General features: G+C 43.7%; 1 protein-coding gene across 2 annotated transcripts in view; it reads left to right on the top strand.

Moving 5' to 3' along the window:
* TP63 (tumor protein p63) overlaps positions 1–16,851 on the top strand; it is a 130,529-nt gene that overhangs the window by 54,330 nt on the left and 59,348 nt on the right. For both annotated transcript variants that reach the window (XM_077826078.1, XM_077826079.1), the window contains one exon: positions 16,294–16,548. In XM_077826078.1, coding sequence (XP_077682204.1) covers positions 16,294–16,548 — 255 coding nt within the window. The remainder of the gene's footprint in view (positions 1–16,293; positions 16,549–16,851) is intronic.

Here is a 16,851-nt window from a genome sequence, read left to right as displayed (position 1 = left end):
TGGTCTGGGGGAACAGAACCTGGCATTTATATCTTGCTTTCCCTTCCCAGCAGGCCTTGGGGCCTAGTCACATGATCTGGGAGGAAATCAAGCACAGGTGAGAGCTGGACCTGGATCCATCTTAAAGGTCCAGCCACCGTTTACAGGGTCTGCTAGTTTTGTTTTGTTTTTGGTTACTGCCTTGCTCAAGGGACCTTGCTCCATGACAGAGGTGCTGTGTGCCACCAGGGTACAGATAAAAATAGTGGCCCCTCATGCCCTACTCTACCCCATCTTCTAAATAAGGGATGAGGTTGCTGAATTTGCTCAAGGGCATGCTGAAGATGGGGTTCTGGGCATAGATGGCCCAGTGCTTTGTCACACGTGGTGATGTCTGCAGTGTAACATGCGGTCTTTCACAGCAATAAGCTAACTTAAGTACGTGTCACAGAGATGCAGGTAGAAAGAATGAACTTGAGCATTTTCACTTTAATATATGCAAATGAAACACAACAGTGTTTTGTCCATCTGGGCTTTTTTCATATTAACACTAACTTTTGAGTTTCCACAAACAAGTGAATATAAGAGCGGCCATAGTGGGTCAGACCAGTGGTTCATCTAGCCCAGTACCTTGTCTTCTGACAGTGGCCAGTGCCAGGTGCCCCAGAGGGAATGAACAGAACAGGTCATCACCAAGCGATCCGTCCCCTGTCGCTCATTCCCACATAGTAATACCACATAGCTTTCAAAAAATCATTTGTGTGCGGAGCTGTTGACTCTGGGATGTTATATGGTGACACGTGCCAACATGTGGAAGATCTGAATAGAAATCTTTGCTTTTCTCTCAAATTCTGTTAGCTCCACTCTAGGAACAATGAGAATATGGGAGGAGGGAGCTCAAGTGTGTCAGGGAACTGGAAGATCTTCTGAATTGTTGGCAAAGTGGCAGCTTGCTTCAACAAGCAATGAACGTTGAAGTGCCATATTGCAAAAAGCTGTAAAAATTCTCATCCAGAAGTGGGAAACAGGGCTGTCCCCCTGTAGAAACGTGGCATTTTATTGAATGGAACAAACTCCCAATTGACTTCAGTCTTTTGTTGGCAAGGAGGCAAGTGAGAAATTGTGCAAAGTCACTCCAGCTTGGGACGGGTTGAAATCCTTGACAGTTTAGAAATTTTGACCAAAAACTGGCGAGGATTCTTCATGGAAAAAACCATTGCCATTTCAGCGGCCTCTAGTCTAGAGCCAGCGATTATTTTCATCCAGTCGGATTGGACGGTTTCCATCCTCCACATCCTTTCGCCATCCCCTGCGATCTCAGATTCCATTGACACAAGCCCAGATACGTTGTCATGGAACTTCCTTAGGAGTGTTTTCAGGTTTTTTTTTTTTATTATTTTACTTTGGTCTTCTGTTTTAAGACTAAAGTAACGGTCTTATGCCAAGTGAAATTTCTTTCCCCGTTCCCCTGCCCCAGTATAGAGAAACAACAAAAGCAAGTATTGTCTATTTCATGCCTGTTTTCACACATGCCTTTTTTGTGGCAGCTCTCAGATTATGTTTACTTGGGGTTTTGGCTCTGATTACTATTATATTGTATATGGGAAAACCAGCACTGCAAGGGTATCTGGAGGAAATGGACCTGCAAGAGGAAAGTGGTGGATGTATCTTATGTAAGCCATGTACTCTGACTTGTCATGTCTGTATTACTTCAATTATACTAAAGATGCAATTATATTTCATTACTGTGATGGATTAAGTGGAGCGGTGTTGTGTTGCTCAAGGGCAAATCTTACCTTTTATTTACAAAACATTCCCACTAAAATTCTGGAAATGCTTCGGAAGGAAGCTCTCCCCCTGATGGATTTGTCTGAAGTCGCAAATAGAGGCCGCTAAGCCCACTTTTTCTCTGGCACCCACCCCCAGCACCTTGGTTGGAATGTGCAGAACGGGTAATGAAATGTGTGACAACTTGTCAACAGAGATTGTGTGACTCATCCAACAGGAGAGTAGCTGTCGGTAATGCTCAAGTTCATCTTCTGAGGGTAAAAGCAAAGGGAGAAGCTCTTTATTTACTCAGTTCACCCAGAAATTAGCATCTTGTCACTTTTGTTAATCAGAATCTAAATTGGGAAAAATCACTGTTCTGTGCGAATGTGGCAGGTCAAGTACTTTCTGAAATATAAACTGTTCGAAAACAGATCTATGTATTTTGCATATGCTGCCATTATTGTGTTCCCATCTTAGCTCTGTGTTCTGTGCATTTTCCTCTGGCTGTTCACCGAGGTTGCTCTCTTCAGAGTGACACAAGCTCAGCCATGTTTAGACATAGGGGTGGGTCTCTTTGGCTGAATAAACCTGCTGCTTTTGAAAACATTTCCTGTTTTGTTTTTGGTTTCTTGAGTTATATTATTAAAGGATTTCTGAGAAATCTTCAAGTCACTGGTCTCCCAAGCATAGCTTCCCATCATCCTTTTCTTTCTTGAGCTGCAGTGAGATATTGCAGCTGTGGGAGGGATTATGTAGCCGTTTTACAATAGGACAAACCGCATGATGAGATTCTAATAAGCAGTCAAATACAGGTAAAATATGCAGAGTGCATTGTGGTGAACCTGACTTTGCCGTTTCCTCTTTGTCCTTTTCAGCTAAATCACAATGGGATCTATAAAGGATATGCCAGTTTCTACATCAGGTCATAAAGAGGGAGTACGTTTCTTTATTTAAAAAAAAAAGTCACTTTCCAATTTTGCCTCCATATTTGCTTTTCACACAAGTTACTGCAAATACAGAGGTGGTTTGATTTTAAGTCAGCTTAAGGGCTATTGCTGCAGAGCAATAATGATCAAACAGGGACCTAGGAGTCCTTTTCTTGCTGCTGGCAAAGTAAAGTTTAGGCTTCTGTGACAAGATCTGGACTCTAAGGCAGCTGCTTTTTCCCTTCAGCAAATTTTATGTCCTAATCAACATGTGCTGGATTTTTTTTTCTCTCTAAACTAGTGGTCGCCGCTATCTTATCTGTTCCCCATTTGTGTGTGTGTGTGTGTGTGTGTGTGTGTGTGTGTGTGTGTGGAAAGTGCTCCCCAGAACTGCTGTTACTGGAATCAACCCCTGCAAACGCTCTTGGGCCTTTCCAACAGTGGCCTTGTTCTGCGGCTTCACCAGGGTGGCAGTGGTGTAGGCAGGACAGAGGGGATGCTGATGCACAAGTGGGAGTGCTAGAATAGGCAGGCTGAAGTGTGGTGCGTTTGGCACACTTCTGAGCTTCTGCTCAAACGTCACTTCCATTTCACTTGGAAATGGGGCAAGGCTGGAGTGTGCTCAGCCCGAGGACCTCGCCGGAGTCTATTACAGATGTAGAGGGCAGTTCTGGAGTTTCTCTTGATTAAACTCCTCCTCACGCCCAGGAACTTTGGGAAGCAGCATGCCAGGAGGCCTGATGAAACTGGAGAGGGTTCTAGCTTCCTCGGGGCTTATGTTGACTTGGGGCTGGGGGAGACAGAGGTCAAGTGTCTTCCCAAGGGGGCAAGTTTAGGAGGAGAGGCGAAGTAGTTCACGGTGGAATGGTGTGTGGGGAGGAAAGGGATGGATTGTGTCTTGGTGGGTTCAAGTTTCTTCATTTTAATCCACATCTAGGAAGCATTGCAAAAAGTTCTGAGGGTCCCTCTGAGCAGAGTGGGTGTCTGTGTGGGGCGGGGTGGGGGGCTGCAGACTGTACTTCTCAGACCCCTGCCCGGTGTATGGGTATAGGATGGCTGCAGGGGGGGAATTGCTGTAAATTGATAACATTGGCATGTAATACTTCAGGAGCACGTGTGAGCTGAATCTAATAGCTAGAGAGTTTTGTGTGCGGTGTATCACTATGTACAATACGTAGCACTGTCAATTACAGTATGCTATGCTCTCATTAACATGTTCAAGTCAGTTGTATTTGAAAAGTGAACTGAACTCTTTGCCATGCTGTCAGCTTAACAATGGCTATCGTGGAAAAAGATTTTGAAAACTGAGTGGTGATTTTGGGGTCTCCAACTTGAGAGGCTGTTTTAAGGGCCTGATTTTTCACAAAGTACTGAGCAACTGCCCATTAACCGTCAGGCTCCTTGAACACCTTGAGGTGGGCACCCAGAATTGGTAATCACTGTAGAGAATCTCCTCCCTCGGTTTTTCACCGCCATACAACTAGCTGATTGTTCTGCACTTCGGGCAGTGTATGAAAATAGATTAGTCAGTTTCACCAGCCATCATGCAAATAGAGGTAAGTAGACTGAGTGGTTTTCTTTGGTAGCAGGTGAATGTGAAATAATTTTGTAAGGAGTCTCCCCTTGAGGAAATGTACTGGTTACATGGTACTGGTTAGGTGTGGTCTCTAAGGGGCATGGCTACACTGGAAACTTCAAAGCGCTGTCGCAGGAGCACTTTGAAGTGCGAATGTGAGAGCTCTCCCAGCGCTCCTAGTAATCCAGCTCCACCAGGGGATTAGTTCCGAGCGGTGGGAGCCTGTCTACACTGGCGCTTTAAAGCTCTCAGACTTGCTTCACTCGGGGTGGGTGGGGGGGAGATTTTTCACACCCCTGAGCCAGCAAGTTAGAGCGCTATAAAATGTAAGTGTAGACAAGCCCTAAAGCATTACTCAGTTCCACTAGAGTGACAAGATCTAATCCAGCCTCAAAAACGTTAGTTCACATGAAGGAAGCCACTTAAAAAAATACACACACAAAAAACTAACCCATTGAGATCAACCTGATAGTTTGCTGTGTTCAAGATTCTGGTGTAAATGTGACCTTTTAAAATAAAGGGACACAAGTGAACATGGTACAGGTTGAAACTTCCTGAATAATGCAATTGCTCATGCAAAACTACACAAAAACGGTTTGCGTGCACAGTTACTATAATTGCATGCAGTTATGGTAATTTCAGGTGCAAATGACCACTTGGTACCTTGCAGGTCCCTTGGGCAAGTGTTTACTGCAGTTGTATTCATACAACTATGAAAATTTGCGCTGTGTAATTGAATGATACGAGTCTTCTCTAAAAAAAGAAAAGGAGGACTTGTGGCACCTTAGAGACTAACCAATTTATTTGAGCATAAGCTTTCGTGAGCTACAGCTCACTTCATCAGATGCTGAGCTGTAGCTCACGAAAGCTTATGCTCAGATAAATTTGTTAGTCTCTAAGGTGCTACAAGTACTCCATTTTCTTTTTGTGGATACAGGCTAACACGGCTGCTACTCTGAAAAGTCTTTTCTGTTTTTCACATAACACCAGAGATTACACATGGGTTTTAACTTTGGGCGATAAAAGTGTGTGTGTGGCCAGAAACTTTTAATCTGGGTATCTACGTTTAGGCTTCTCAAGTTGCATTAGACTTTAGGCAACAGCGATTCACATTTTTGGCTTTTTTTTTTTTAAAGCGGTCCTGAGTTCATGTACCTCGTTGCGCTGTTTGGCTTGCAAACATTAAACGGGAATATTTAGTTTAGTGTCCATTGGAATTTTTAAAACAATACATGAAAATCCTGGGGGATTTCTGCCGTTCAGTTTTCTAAAAGGCTGGTTTTATCAAACTAAATTTAGATCCAGATTTGGCCTGCTGACATCTATGTAACCTTGGAACAGACTTCTGTGCGCCTGACCAAGAGAAACAATACTTGTAGGCCCCAACTGGCCACAGCAAATGTGTCCTCAGAACCCTGCAGAAGAGCTCGGTGTAAGCTCTAAAGCTTGTTTCTCTCACCAGCAGAAGTTGGTCCCATGAAGGATATTCCTTTCCCTATCTTGTTCCTCAAAACCCAACATTTTGGGAAGACTGGGTAGCACCCAACTACTGTGCCTGTGGGGGAAGCATTTTAAAATATGGCCAATTACAACTTGTTTTTATCCCTATGAGATAAGTTGAGCAAGTGGGGTGAACTCTTTTAGTATTGACTAGCGTTTTGCCTTTTAAGTCCTTGTTCTCTGTGCTCAGGAGATAACCAGCTGTCAAAAGCAGATGTGCTGTGCCTTCTCACTCAGTTTCGAAAATATCTTGGCTGATCATGGAGCCAGGGCCAAGCCATTTTAACACCCAGTCCAGATCTTCGGGGTCTCACACACTTTCTGTAACAACCCTTGTTGGCCTGGAGTGCCAGTCTGAACAGAGACTAAACTGGCCAGTTACAAGTGAGTGTGGTGTTCTCTCTGATTTAATCAATAGACTTTCACATTAGATTGTAATAATTTTTCCTTCCTTTGGTGGGTAATTTTAAGTTGCCCTGTTCTGTGTATCCTTCTGTAAATTCCCTTCGAAGCTAGTCTTCCTGAGTATTGTCCGTGTTTGCATCATGGTTCAGTGTTTAAAACAAAATGTGTTCTTTGTTAAAATGCAGCCTGTCTAACTAAACTACCTGTTTCTGATTCAAATATTAGGTGACTGGAAATTCTAGTGCTTAACTGTGACCCATTTTGTATGTGTGTTTAAAGTGGATGGATTCTGGTTTAACCTAAAATAATTGAGCCAAGATGCAATAGATTATAGATGAGTTTGTGAGCCAATTGTAATGCATGGTACTATTATTGACCCTACTCTGCTGTTGTCCTTGTGCCCCTTGGCCATGTATTTTATGGATACATCTACTACCTTTCTGTATGGATAAGACACAGTCAGGCCTGACAGGATGTCTAATAATGACCTCTCAACTTAATAAAATGCTAACTGTCTAAATGACTGATAATCATTTATGGTTACAGTCTATTGAAAAAAACAGTTCAAGAACTTAGGCAATTGTAATCAATGGTTGTAATTTTCCAGTCTATTCTCTCTCTCTCTCTCTCTCTCTCTCTCCCTTGAATTTTGACAGAGTTCAATCAATTCCTCTTCTATTCAAATAACTTTTTTCCATTGAAAACAGTTTCTCCTCCCCCACCCCCCAGTCCAGACATTTCGTCACTAGAAATTGGAGGCCGATATCAAACCATGATTTATGTTGCGGTTCTCTTGGTTGGCATTCGGCCTGCAAACCAGCCCCCAAAGCATGATCATTGAAATCCAGCAGTCTGTCTTTATTTTACCCCCATTTTGAGATCTTAGCGTTCAGTTATGGCTAGATCTGTTTGTGGGATTTTTTTGGTTTTGGTTTGCTTTTTAAAGCGAAAAACTGTCTCTACTTCTTGGCTTTTTGAATATCTATTTATTGACATTCTGTTGTCCAGCTGGTAATGTGAGAGCTTTAGAAGCGTCTGGCCAGCATTTCAGTTTCATTACCTTGTCTGAAGTCTGCTGGTGTTGAGGGATATTAGTTGGTCTGCTTTAAAACTGTGGAATCTGATGCTTTGGAAGATTTGGCATCCTGAGTACTTGTGTGAAGTATGTAGGAGTAGCAACGTGACTTCTAACTTACGTTCACTTTGGTTTTCTACTATTTCTTTTTAAAATGTAAATGGATTGTTTTGATCTGTGTGTGGCTTAGCGGGAGGAGGTGCAACAAAAGATGCAACGCTCACGAAAGCTCATGCTCAAATAAATTGGTTAGTCTCTAAGGTGCCACAAGTACTCCTTTTCTTTTTGCGAATACGGACTAACACGGCTGTTACTCTGAAACCTTTTAAAAATAAGTGGCCTACATTTTCAAAAGTGACTCTGCAGTTTGGGTGTGCCTGTTTTGGGGGGAGGAGGGGTGCCCTGACTGAATCCACCTTTCAAGATGATTTTTCAGAGGCCGAATGCTTAGCTCTTTCTGCCCAAGGAAGCCCCTTTTCAAGGACCAACAGCCCACTTAAATAATCTATTTTGTGCAACACTTTTTCATTATCAGAGTCTAATGTTTTATTCTTTTAAAGGCTTTCACTAGTGCCTTACTGTTGTTCTATGGTGATTCCTGAAAATATTTGAGGTATAAAAATATATGATCTGTATAACAATATAAATGATCTATCTAATTCTGGAGGTAATGTAATCTATACCCTAACATGGGCTACACTGTCAGGTTTGATAATCCTGGTTTTAGACTAGCTCTGTTATGTGAACCTGAGGCAGGTGGTAGAAGGCCAAAAATGAAAAGCATTTCTCCCTTGGGCTGTGCTTGGTTAGATGGCACCCCGCTGCTGTCTGGCTGGCTGAAAAATGTTTGCAGAGTTCAACAGGATAAGTGTTAACCATGGTGCAAAACTCAACTTGAGCTAAAAGGGAAAGTTAACTAAAGCCCCAAAGAACTATGATCTTCTGTGTCAGGTGTCGACTTAGATCCTCTTGGAAAATCGTACCATGGGGTGCTTTCATGAGAATCAAGGTGACTCTCTTAGACCCCAGTTATGCAAACATGCACATATGTTTACTCACATGAGTAGCCCTGTCAAACTGCTCTTGTGCATGAAGTTAGAACCATGCATAAGTAGTTGCAGGATCAGGGCCTTCAATTTGTTTGGCTTGGATTAATCAAAAGGCTGTGCAGGAATTTTGAAATGCAAACCAAATGCTATTTTTCCTCCTTCCTTCCTCCTCTTCCACCCCCCACGCACTTTCAAAGTGGAACAGATGGTTCTAGAGAAAATGATCAAACTTGTATATTTCAAAAAAGCCTTTCATGAATACTGTATAGTAAGTTTACATAAAGAGTATTCTCTTCTGTAAATATATCAGCGTAACAGGAGTGCTGTTTGCTCATACGCATTTTAAAATACAGATGTGTGCCTACTCACTCAGTGAATCTGGTCCACTATCTCTAAAACCAACACCAAAGACTTGAGTGTAGCTGCTGAGAAGTGTGTCAGAATTCTAGTTGGGAATCTTTATCATACTTGAACAATGGCAGCAAAATATACTTTCGTTCGACGAGAAGCAGGTAGAGATCCGTGTGTTTATGGATTTTCGTTTCGGGTATTGGTGTAGTTTCCCAATTGCATTTTGGCAGATTTTGTAGCTGAACTAGAGGAAGAGCTCTTTATTTTAGTTTGGCCAAATTTTGTTTGCCAGGATAAGCTCCTGGGAAGTCTAGGCACCCCCTACCAAGTATATGTACTAACAAGTGAGCACGTGCGATCCAGATAATGTTGCAGTATTTTGCAAAATGTTGTTCATATGGCTATGACACATTGTATCTCAAAATAGCATCCTGTAACCCCCATATTCATCATTCCTATATGGTTATGATATTTCATACAAAGCATGCCATGAAAGAGCATGATCTGCTGAAACCCATTGTCCTGTCCAAATATGTATATCATTAGTGTGCATGAAGTTATGAGATTTTGCTCCTATGGTTGTTACTGAAATAAGTGGTAAGCTTGGGAGTCTCCACTGCTAGGTGATAAACCACTCATAGGAGGGTGTTAAACGGCCATTAATCAATAGGGGAGTTGTAATCAAGGGGTTTACAATTCGATGACAACTGGGCAAGCACCACGCGATGGGGACTGCTTAACTCTTAGGACTCAGTTACACAAAATCACACTGGGGGGTGTTGCTCAAACTTATGACTCAGTAAAGCCCACCAGGACATGTCTAGGCAAGAGTTGTCCAGGCACCTGGACTGAGGTTATAAAATAAGGGACAGTGGCATCATGCCTTGGCCTTTCTCTTCCCCCACCTACACTGAAAGCAACAAGAACACTGAGAAGACAAAGATTTCAACTGAGGAGACTGGTCTGGGCTTAAGGAAGAAGCCTGTGTATTAAGAACTGTAACATCCTGTGGGATGAGAAAATTGCTTGATCTAAATACTGCCTAGTGTAATAAGGTTTAAGATTTAGACAGTGTGCTTACTTTTTATTTTCGTTGGGAGCTATTTCTGACCTTTTTGTGCCTACCACTTATAATCACTTAAAATCGATTGTTCTATATTTAATAAACCTGTTTTATATATTACCTAAAACAGGGCGTTTTGGTTGAAGTGCTTGGGAAATCTGCTCAGGTTACAAAGGCTAGTGTGTGTGTGTGTGTGTCCCCTCTGCACATGGAGGGAGGGGCGGACTAGGTAATGAATTTACACTGATCACGCTTCTGACCAGGACGGTAGTACAGCTTTGGGGTGCAAGGCTGTGGAGCTGGGGGGAATTGGCTGGTTCCTTTCTCTGTGTGATTCATGAGTGGCTCTGGGAGCATTCATGCAATCTAGCAGGGTGTAGGGCTTCACATGCAGTTGTGCTGAGTGATCACAGCGCCTGGAGGGGTTTGCTGCTTGTCACAAGCAAGGCATTGTGAGACAACCCAGGTTGGAGAATTAAGGGGGAACAGCAGTACCTCAGTTCCAGGTTGTACCCCGGGGATTGCATCATAATGGCATGGCCTCAGCTTAAGGCAAAAATTATTTTCCCCGTTTTTGAACTTTTTTTAATATAACAGTTGTTATTTGTATTACTGAGATTAGAGCCCTGTCATGTGGGGCGCTGTATATGCAGAGTAAGAGACCATTCCTACTCCCAAGAGATTATCATCTAAACAGAAAGAGATTACTGTGCCCATTTTACACATGGGGAACCGAGGCACAGAGAGGCTAAGTGACTTGCCCAGTGTCACACAAGAAGTCTGTGGTGGAGCACAAACTTGAACCCAGGTCTCTAGAGTCCTAACCACTGGCCATCCTCCTCCTAGCTAGAGGTGATGGAAGTGATGTATGTTACACTGAAGGAGCATAATCCACTTTCATAGTAGTTCTATATCCTTTTCAAAGTCTTAGTCTGAGTCAAATTGAAACCTTCTGTCCAGTTAGATATTGGTGGAAACGGAGGCCAGTGACAAAGCCAAGCGGTGTAAGATTATTCCGTCTTGTCATCTCAGTTACACGCTCAATGTCAGTTTGAACCGTGGTTCCAGTATAGGGCTGTGGGTGGGGTCTCTTGCATCCGGATGCATTTCTTAGTACTTGCGCAAGTGATAAATATGCTATTTATAATATTGTATTAGTTTTGTCCTCTGACAAACTGGTAAAGCTGCCTGTCTCTCAGTCAGCAGGAGCGCCATTAATGTTGATAGAAGAGCATCTTCGGTAAACCAGAGTACTTTAAACCCCGTTATCTCCCCGATCCCCCCAAAACTAATCCCAATCGTAGGACACTTCAGGAATGTGTGAATTTAAATCTTGCTTGAAGCTGTCACATCTGGGAGCCCTGGCATCTGGATAGTTATAACTAGCCTTAGAAACCATTTAAATATCAGCTGAATAAAGGTCTGTTATTGAAGAGGAATTTGAAATTCCACAGTACATTCCTTCTTCAGAGTGAAAACACCAGTGCCAATTTGCTTGCCACTAGTCCTGGAATTACTAGCCCTGGTGCTTTATCTTCACTGTGGCTCAGGACTCAGTATGGCTAAAATGAAGTGTGTTGCCTGGAGTCTCTTGGCCAGTAATACTAGTTGTGGTGGTTTCAGTAAAATACTGATCTGAGCACTGATCTGTACTGAGACAAAACGTCTGAGAAGCTAGGTTGTCTTATGGCCAATAGTGTGGGTAGAGGTTAGTATTCTGCCTGGTCTCTGGAGTTTCCTGTCGTGTTCAGTCTGGCCCATTTTTGCAATTAGATTGGGCACCAAGGACGACATCTTTTGGAAGGTTTTCCTGGTGGCCAGGGAATGTTTCAACCACATAGTGTTTCTTGGTCTATCGGTGAAAGGCATGATGTCTCTGTGTCAAGGAGCTCTTTCAGGTCTGCATTTCCTGTGGATTCCACTGTACTTGGGGAGTAGCTCTGCGTAAAATTCTACTGGTAAAGCAATATAGGGGCAGAAATTATTTCCACTGTACTGCCCGCCCACCGTATCCCCGTGTGCTGTTGCTGTCGGGTGTAAAGAGATCCATTGTACTTCCCGAAGAAGTGGCGGTGTTCTTAAGTTACAGAATAGCTTTTTGGCAGTGGTAATACAGGCACTGACAAAGACTAAGGTGAAAATGGTCAACTCTTCGCAGTGGAATTGTGAATGCTTTGATAAATGGATGGAAGAGAAGCAATAACGGGTCTAACAGCTGGAGCTGGACTGCAGACACGTTTTGTCATGGACATTCTCCTGAAAAGTTTTGTTCTCTTGTGTGATTTCACACAAGCCTCAATATCTGACCTCTGTTCAAGGCTGATATTCAGCTATTGGAAGAGTTTGCACATCGAATGTAAAAGCTGTCTTCGTTCTAAAAATATGCTGATAGTTACTTAAGGCACCTCAAAAACTGCCTCGCTTTTTTTGTTTTGTTACACTACTTATTTTGGAAGTTTCTAAGAGGTTTACAAATCTTTCCGATGTAAATATCCGAGACAATGCAATAGTATTTCAACAGTGGGCTTTCATTTAGTGAGCTGTTTTGTTAATACCTCTCTATTTAACAGGATGTTACCATGTTAGAATGAGCATCTTTACCCTCCGCTGACATATTGGAAAACTGCCTCATTTGTACTGGGGTGGTGGGAGGGAGGAAGCATTCTTGCACATAAATTAAGTGACCCTAATCAGTGCACCTAGTGTTTTGAATGCCCCCTAGTGGTGGTACTTTATTATGCATCTGATGAAGTGGGTTATAGTCCATGAAAGCTTATGCCCAGATAAATTTGTTAGTCTCTAAGGGGCCACAAGGACTCCTCGTTTTTATTATAGTTCTACTTGGCAGCATGGTCCAAAAGACATTTCCTTTACTAAGAATCTCTAATCGAAAGTTTGGGTGTTTGTGTTTTGAAGATGGGGAAAGATTACATGTCATGATTTAATAATGACACATTTTTAAATTTTTTTTTTTAAAATTCAGTAATACCTTCATTTAAAATTTATCTAATAGTGTTGCTAGCCCAAACATAACAGCATTGTCTAAGTGCAGGAACAGGAAATACACTGTGCCTAAGTGAAGTGCAAAATAAGTAGACTAGGTGGTGAAATATGAATTACATTTCTAAAAATCTTTTTAGTTCAGAAAATCTACTCTGAAGTGTTAATAGTAGGTCAGGAATTTAAAAAGGGGGGAGGGACCTACCAACAATTTGAACCTGAGCCTTTTTGAAAACACAGGTGCTAAAAATGTGATGCCTCAAACTTGACAAGTTATTCTTTGAACTTTTTAATCACTTTCTTTCCTCTTTCTACATGAACAACATTCTCACTCCTGTTAGTGAGAAACTCGCATATGGATCAATGGCAAAACTGGGCCCTGATCCTGGAAAACTTTGAGCATGTGCTTTGCTTTTCACACAAGGCGTTGCGTCATCTCATCTCATCTCCACGTGTGCATGATTTCAACTTTTTCCCTGGGTCAGGGCCTTAAAGATTGTATCTAAATTCTAATGCAAAAACTTAAAAATAAATAAATAGCCTTGACTCTTAAAAATATACTTTGCATCTTTTTCTATTAAGGGCTGGCTTTCAAGCATGCACAAATTACCTCTCTTTCTTTGTTCTCTTGAGCGCACAATGTCTGTAACTCCTTCCTGGCGAAGGAGGCGTTTTATTACCGGCTGAGCTAATGCTCAGTTGAATTCCGTGTAGTCCTTCTCCCGGCTGGCTGCCCCTCTGATTGTTCTGTTGTCAGAAGGCGTGTGCCTCTGAAAGACTTATCTGATTCTTACCAAAGGGCTCACGAGTGTCTCAGATACTGACCCCCTGAATGCAAACAACTTTTCAAGCCTTTCGCCTGGGGCATGGCCTCCAGCTGGGATACCTTAGAGGTTTAGTGCAGTCGGGGGTATGCCAATGCCTTTTCTTTCCATGTCACCTGGACTGGGCAGCACCTGTCCAGGGGGAGCAGGAAGGGTTGGAGGATTTGTAGGAGTCAGAGGCAAAGAAAGGGAGTCAAACAGCTGCTCGTGTCAGCGCTAGGATAAGTGTAAGGAGATTAATAGTTATTTAAAGAGCAGATGGGGACGTGGCATTCAGCTATGGAATGTGAATATATAAATGTAATGGAATGGATAGTCCACTGTTAACATTTAGACAGATGGCCGCTGGATTGAATGGAATGACGAGGATCCGTCGATTCCCTGAAGGAGTTCTTAAACTTTAATGGGATATTTATCTCTTTAATTGACGTCTTGCCATCTTCTTCAGCATCTGCACTCCATCCGGTAGAGTTGTTCTCTCTGTTATGGGTGCTTCTCTTCCTCATTACCTGCTAGGCAGCCTGGAATTATTATGAATAGTTTGACTAAAAGGCTAGTTTCTCTCCCCCTGCCGCCCCCTTTCCATTTGATGAGCTGCTCCAGCAAACGCTTTTCATAAGCACGTTCCTTTTGTCTCTCCTGCTCATTAGGAAGTGCGTCAGATGCTAATCTCTAGGAGACGTGAAGGGAAGGAGTGTACTTTTTCAAGCTCTAGGAGCCTTTACGGTTTCTTTGAAAAACACATATCAAAGTTAGACTAAATGGGGCTGGGTTTTCAGGAGAGCCTAAAGGAGGTAGGAGTCCAACTCCCATTGAAATTTAAGAATGGTTAGGTGCCTGGAAAGAATCTGGACTGGATTGCTATCTACTTACTACCAATGCAGTACTTGACCCTTACATAGTGCTGCGTGTGTTCAAAATTCAACACAAACATGGACATAGACTGAATCTCCCAATCGCCCTGGAAGGTAGGTGCTGTAAATTTTATTCCCATTTTACAGATGGGAAAACTGAGGCAGTGAGAATACACGGCTAGCCCAAGGCTATACAGGAGGTCCTTGGTTCACCCAGGATTACTACTTAGAACCTAATTATTCTTAGTAGTAGAATAGTGCCTGGAGGCCCAACCACAAGGGAGGCCCTGTTATGCTAGGCAGCATTCTACATCTAGTGAAGGATGCTAGACCATGATGGCTCCCAACCCTGTATGCTTGGTTCTCCAGACCATGCTTTACCAACCCCTTCTCTTCCATACCTCAACCTGCTGATAACCTTTGAAAGCCTAAAAGAATATGTCGGCCTTACATAAGGGTCCTCAAAGTAACCAAGGCTGTTGACCCAAGCTTGGGAGTGTAACTGAAACACACTGTAACATACCATCATAGTTAGTCTGCCTTTCAGATGAATCTGCTGAGTGCCACTTGGTGCCTTTTTGTTTTCATTACCGTATTTTGCTCTTGGGGGATGGCTGAGTGCCCGAGAGGTGAGGGATTCTGTCTAGCAGAATACGCTTGAAACAGAACCAAAGCCTTGCAAATGTTGGATGCTTCAGCCTAGCAAATGAGTTGTGATATGTTTTTCTGTATGGTTGTAATGTCCAGGGACATCACCCTGCAAACTCTGGCAAAGAGCTTAGAACCAGTGGAGAATAGACTTCCCCCGTGAATCCATCCCAGATCTCCTTGCAGCCCGCTGCATACCGGGATGGGAGTGTAGAGAGTGCTGTGCCCATCACCAATGAACTAATTATGGACCTCGCTATCTAAAATCAGTGCTTTGACTTAAGGGGCTTCGCGACTTGGTGCATAATTTATGGTTGTCCTGGAACTGCTGTTTGGTAAGGCCGTAGCTATCCCTAAGTGGAAGAGGGTGGGGAGCGATTAGCCTAAATGCAATGCAGGAGAGGTAGGTTTGGAAAGAGAACCCTGCCTCTTGTTCCCTTTGCCACGGGGGAGAGAGAGGAGTGCACTGAGGGAAAACAAGGCACATGAGCTCGTGATGGAAAAATTGCTTCTGACCCCTGCCTCCCCCACTGCCACCTCCTGACTGACTGATTGCAGAACTGCGCAGACTTTCACTGTCCCCTCACAACGTTGTGATCACCGGGGAACTTTGGATAGGCAGGAAAAGGCCCTCTGATTGTGCCACACACAGAACCTCTGGGGGGCTCCCCACATTTCGTTAGACACAAACGTAAAGTTAAGCGTCGTCTTGTCACCTCTCACTGCCGTAGCTGTTCTCCTCCCACACCACCGCCTCCAGCCTCCCTGCTTGTCCTTCCTGGCCAGACCAGGTCTGATTTCCAACTGGAAGCTCTTCAGGGCAGGAACTTGCCAGTTTTGTCTGCCTGTTTAAATATCAGGTGCTATACAAATACAGCTGCTCGCACCTTCCTGTGCACTGCTGTTCCTTGGAATGAAAGGAAACTCGTATCCAGCAAGTCAAGGGCTAATGCTCAGCGAGACACCTGCAGTAACTCCTTTCTGCCCTTCCCTGTCTGGTCAGTGGGCGATGTCTGTGACTAGCCATGGTGGGAATGAGACACACAATGCAAACGTCTCAAGGGCCACAGCCCATTCACGTTGAGTAGCTCCTTAATTGGTGGTGCCCCATTGATTTCAATGGGATTACTCACTGAGTGAATGAATAAGGGTGGCCACTAAATTAGGGAGTGAAATGTTCTGGGGTCAGAGTGCAGGATTATTGGGAGTTAGGAGAGCCATAGTCTCCTGTTTCTAAGTGTATTCTAATGCTGTTAATATTCTCTCTCTGCAGCCACAGTACACAAACCTGGGGCTCCTAAATAGCATGGACCAGCAGATTCAAAATGGCGCCTCGTCCACCAGCCCCTACAACACGGAGCACGCTCAGAACAGCGTCACGGCACCCTCGCCCTACGCCCAACCCAGCTCCACTTTCGATGCCCTCTCGCCCTCCCCTGCCATCCCCTCGAACACAGACTACCCGGGACCCCACAGCTTTGACGTGTCATTTCAACAGTCCAGCACGGCCAAGTCAGCAACGTGGACGGTAAGGCTGCAGAAAGGGAGGACCTCCTTGACTTGGGCCTAGAAGCCACTGGACGGGCTAGTAAAGAGCGATAGGACTGCAATGAGGAGACAGCTGGGAGGAGGGGAGGGGAAAATGAATCTGGGCCATGTCCATTAGGGATAAAAATCCCAGAGATTCCCTGAAAACCGAAGGGGTATGAAGTGCACCCAAGGTGCATAAAATGTGCTGCCTGTCTCCAGTTCAAAGAATAAGGGGCTTGGGCACTGAACACGGGTTGACACTCAGAATAGCAATCCAGTCCTGCAGAGTGAAAACAAGGAT

This window comes from Eretmochelys imbricata, chromosome 9 (assembly GCF_965152235.1).
Source record: "Eretmochelys imbricata isolate rEreImb1 chromosome 9, rEreImb1.hap1, whole genome shotgun sequence".
Classification (NCBI taxonomy): domain Eukaryota; kingdom Metazoa; phylum Chordata; order Testudines; family Cheloniidae; genus Eretmochelys; species Eretmochelys imbricata.
The sequence above is the reverse complement of the archived record's forward strand: the minus strand, read 5'-3'. Positions and strand labels throughout refer to the sequence as shown.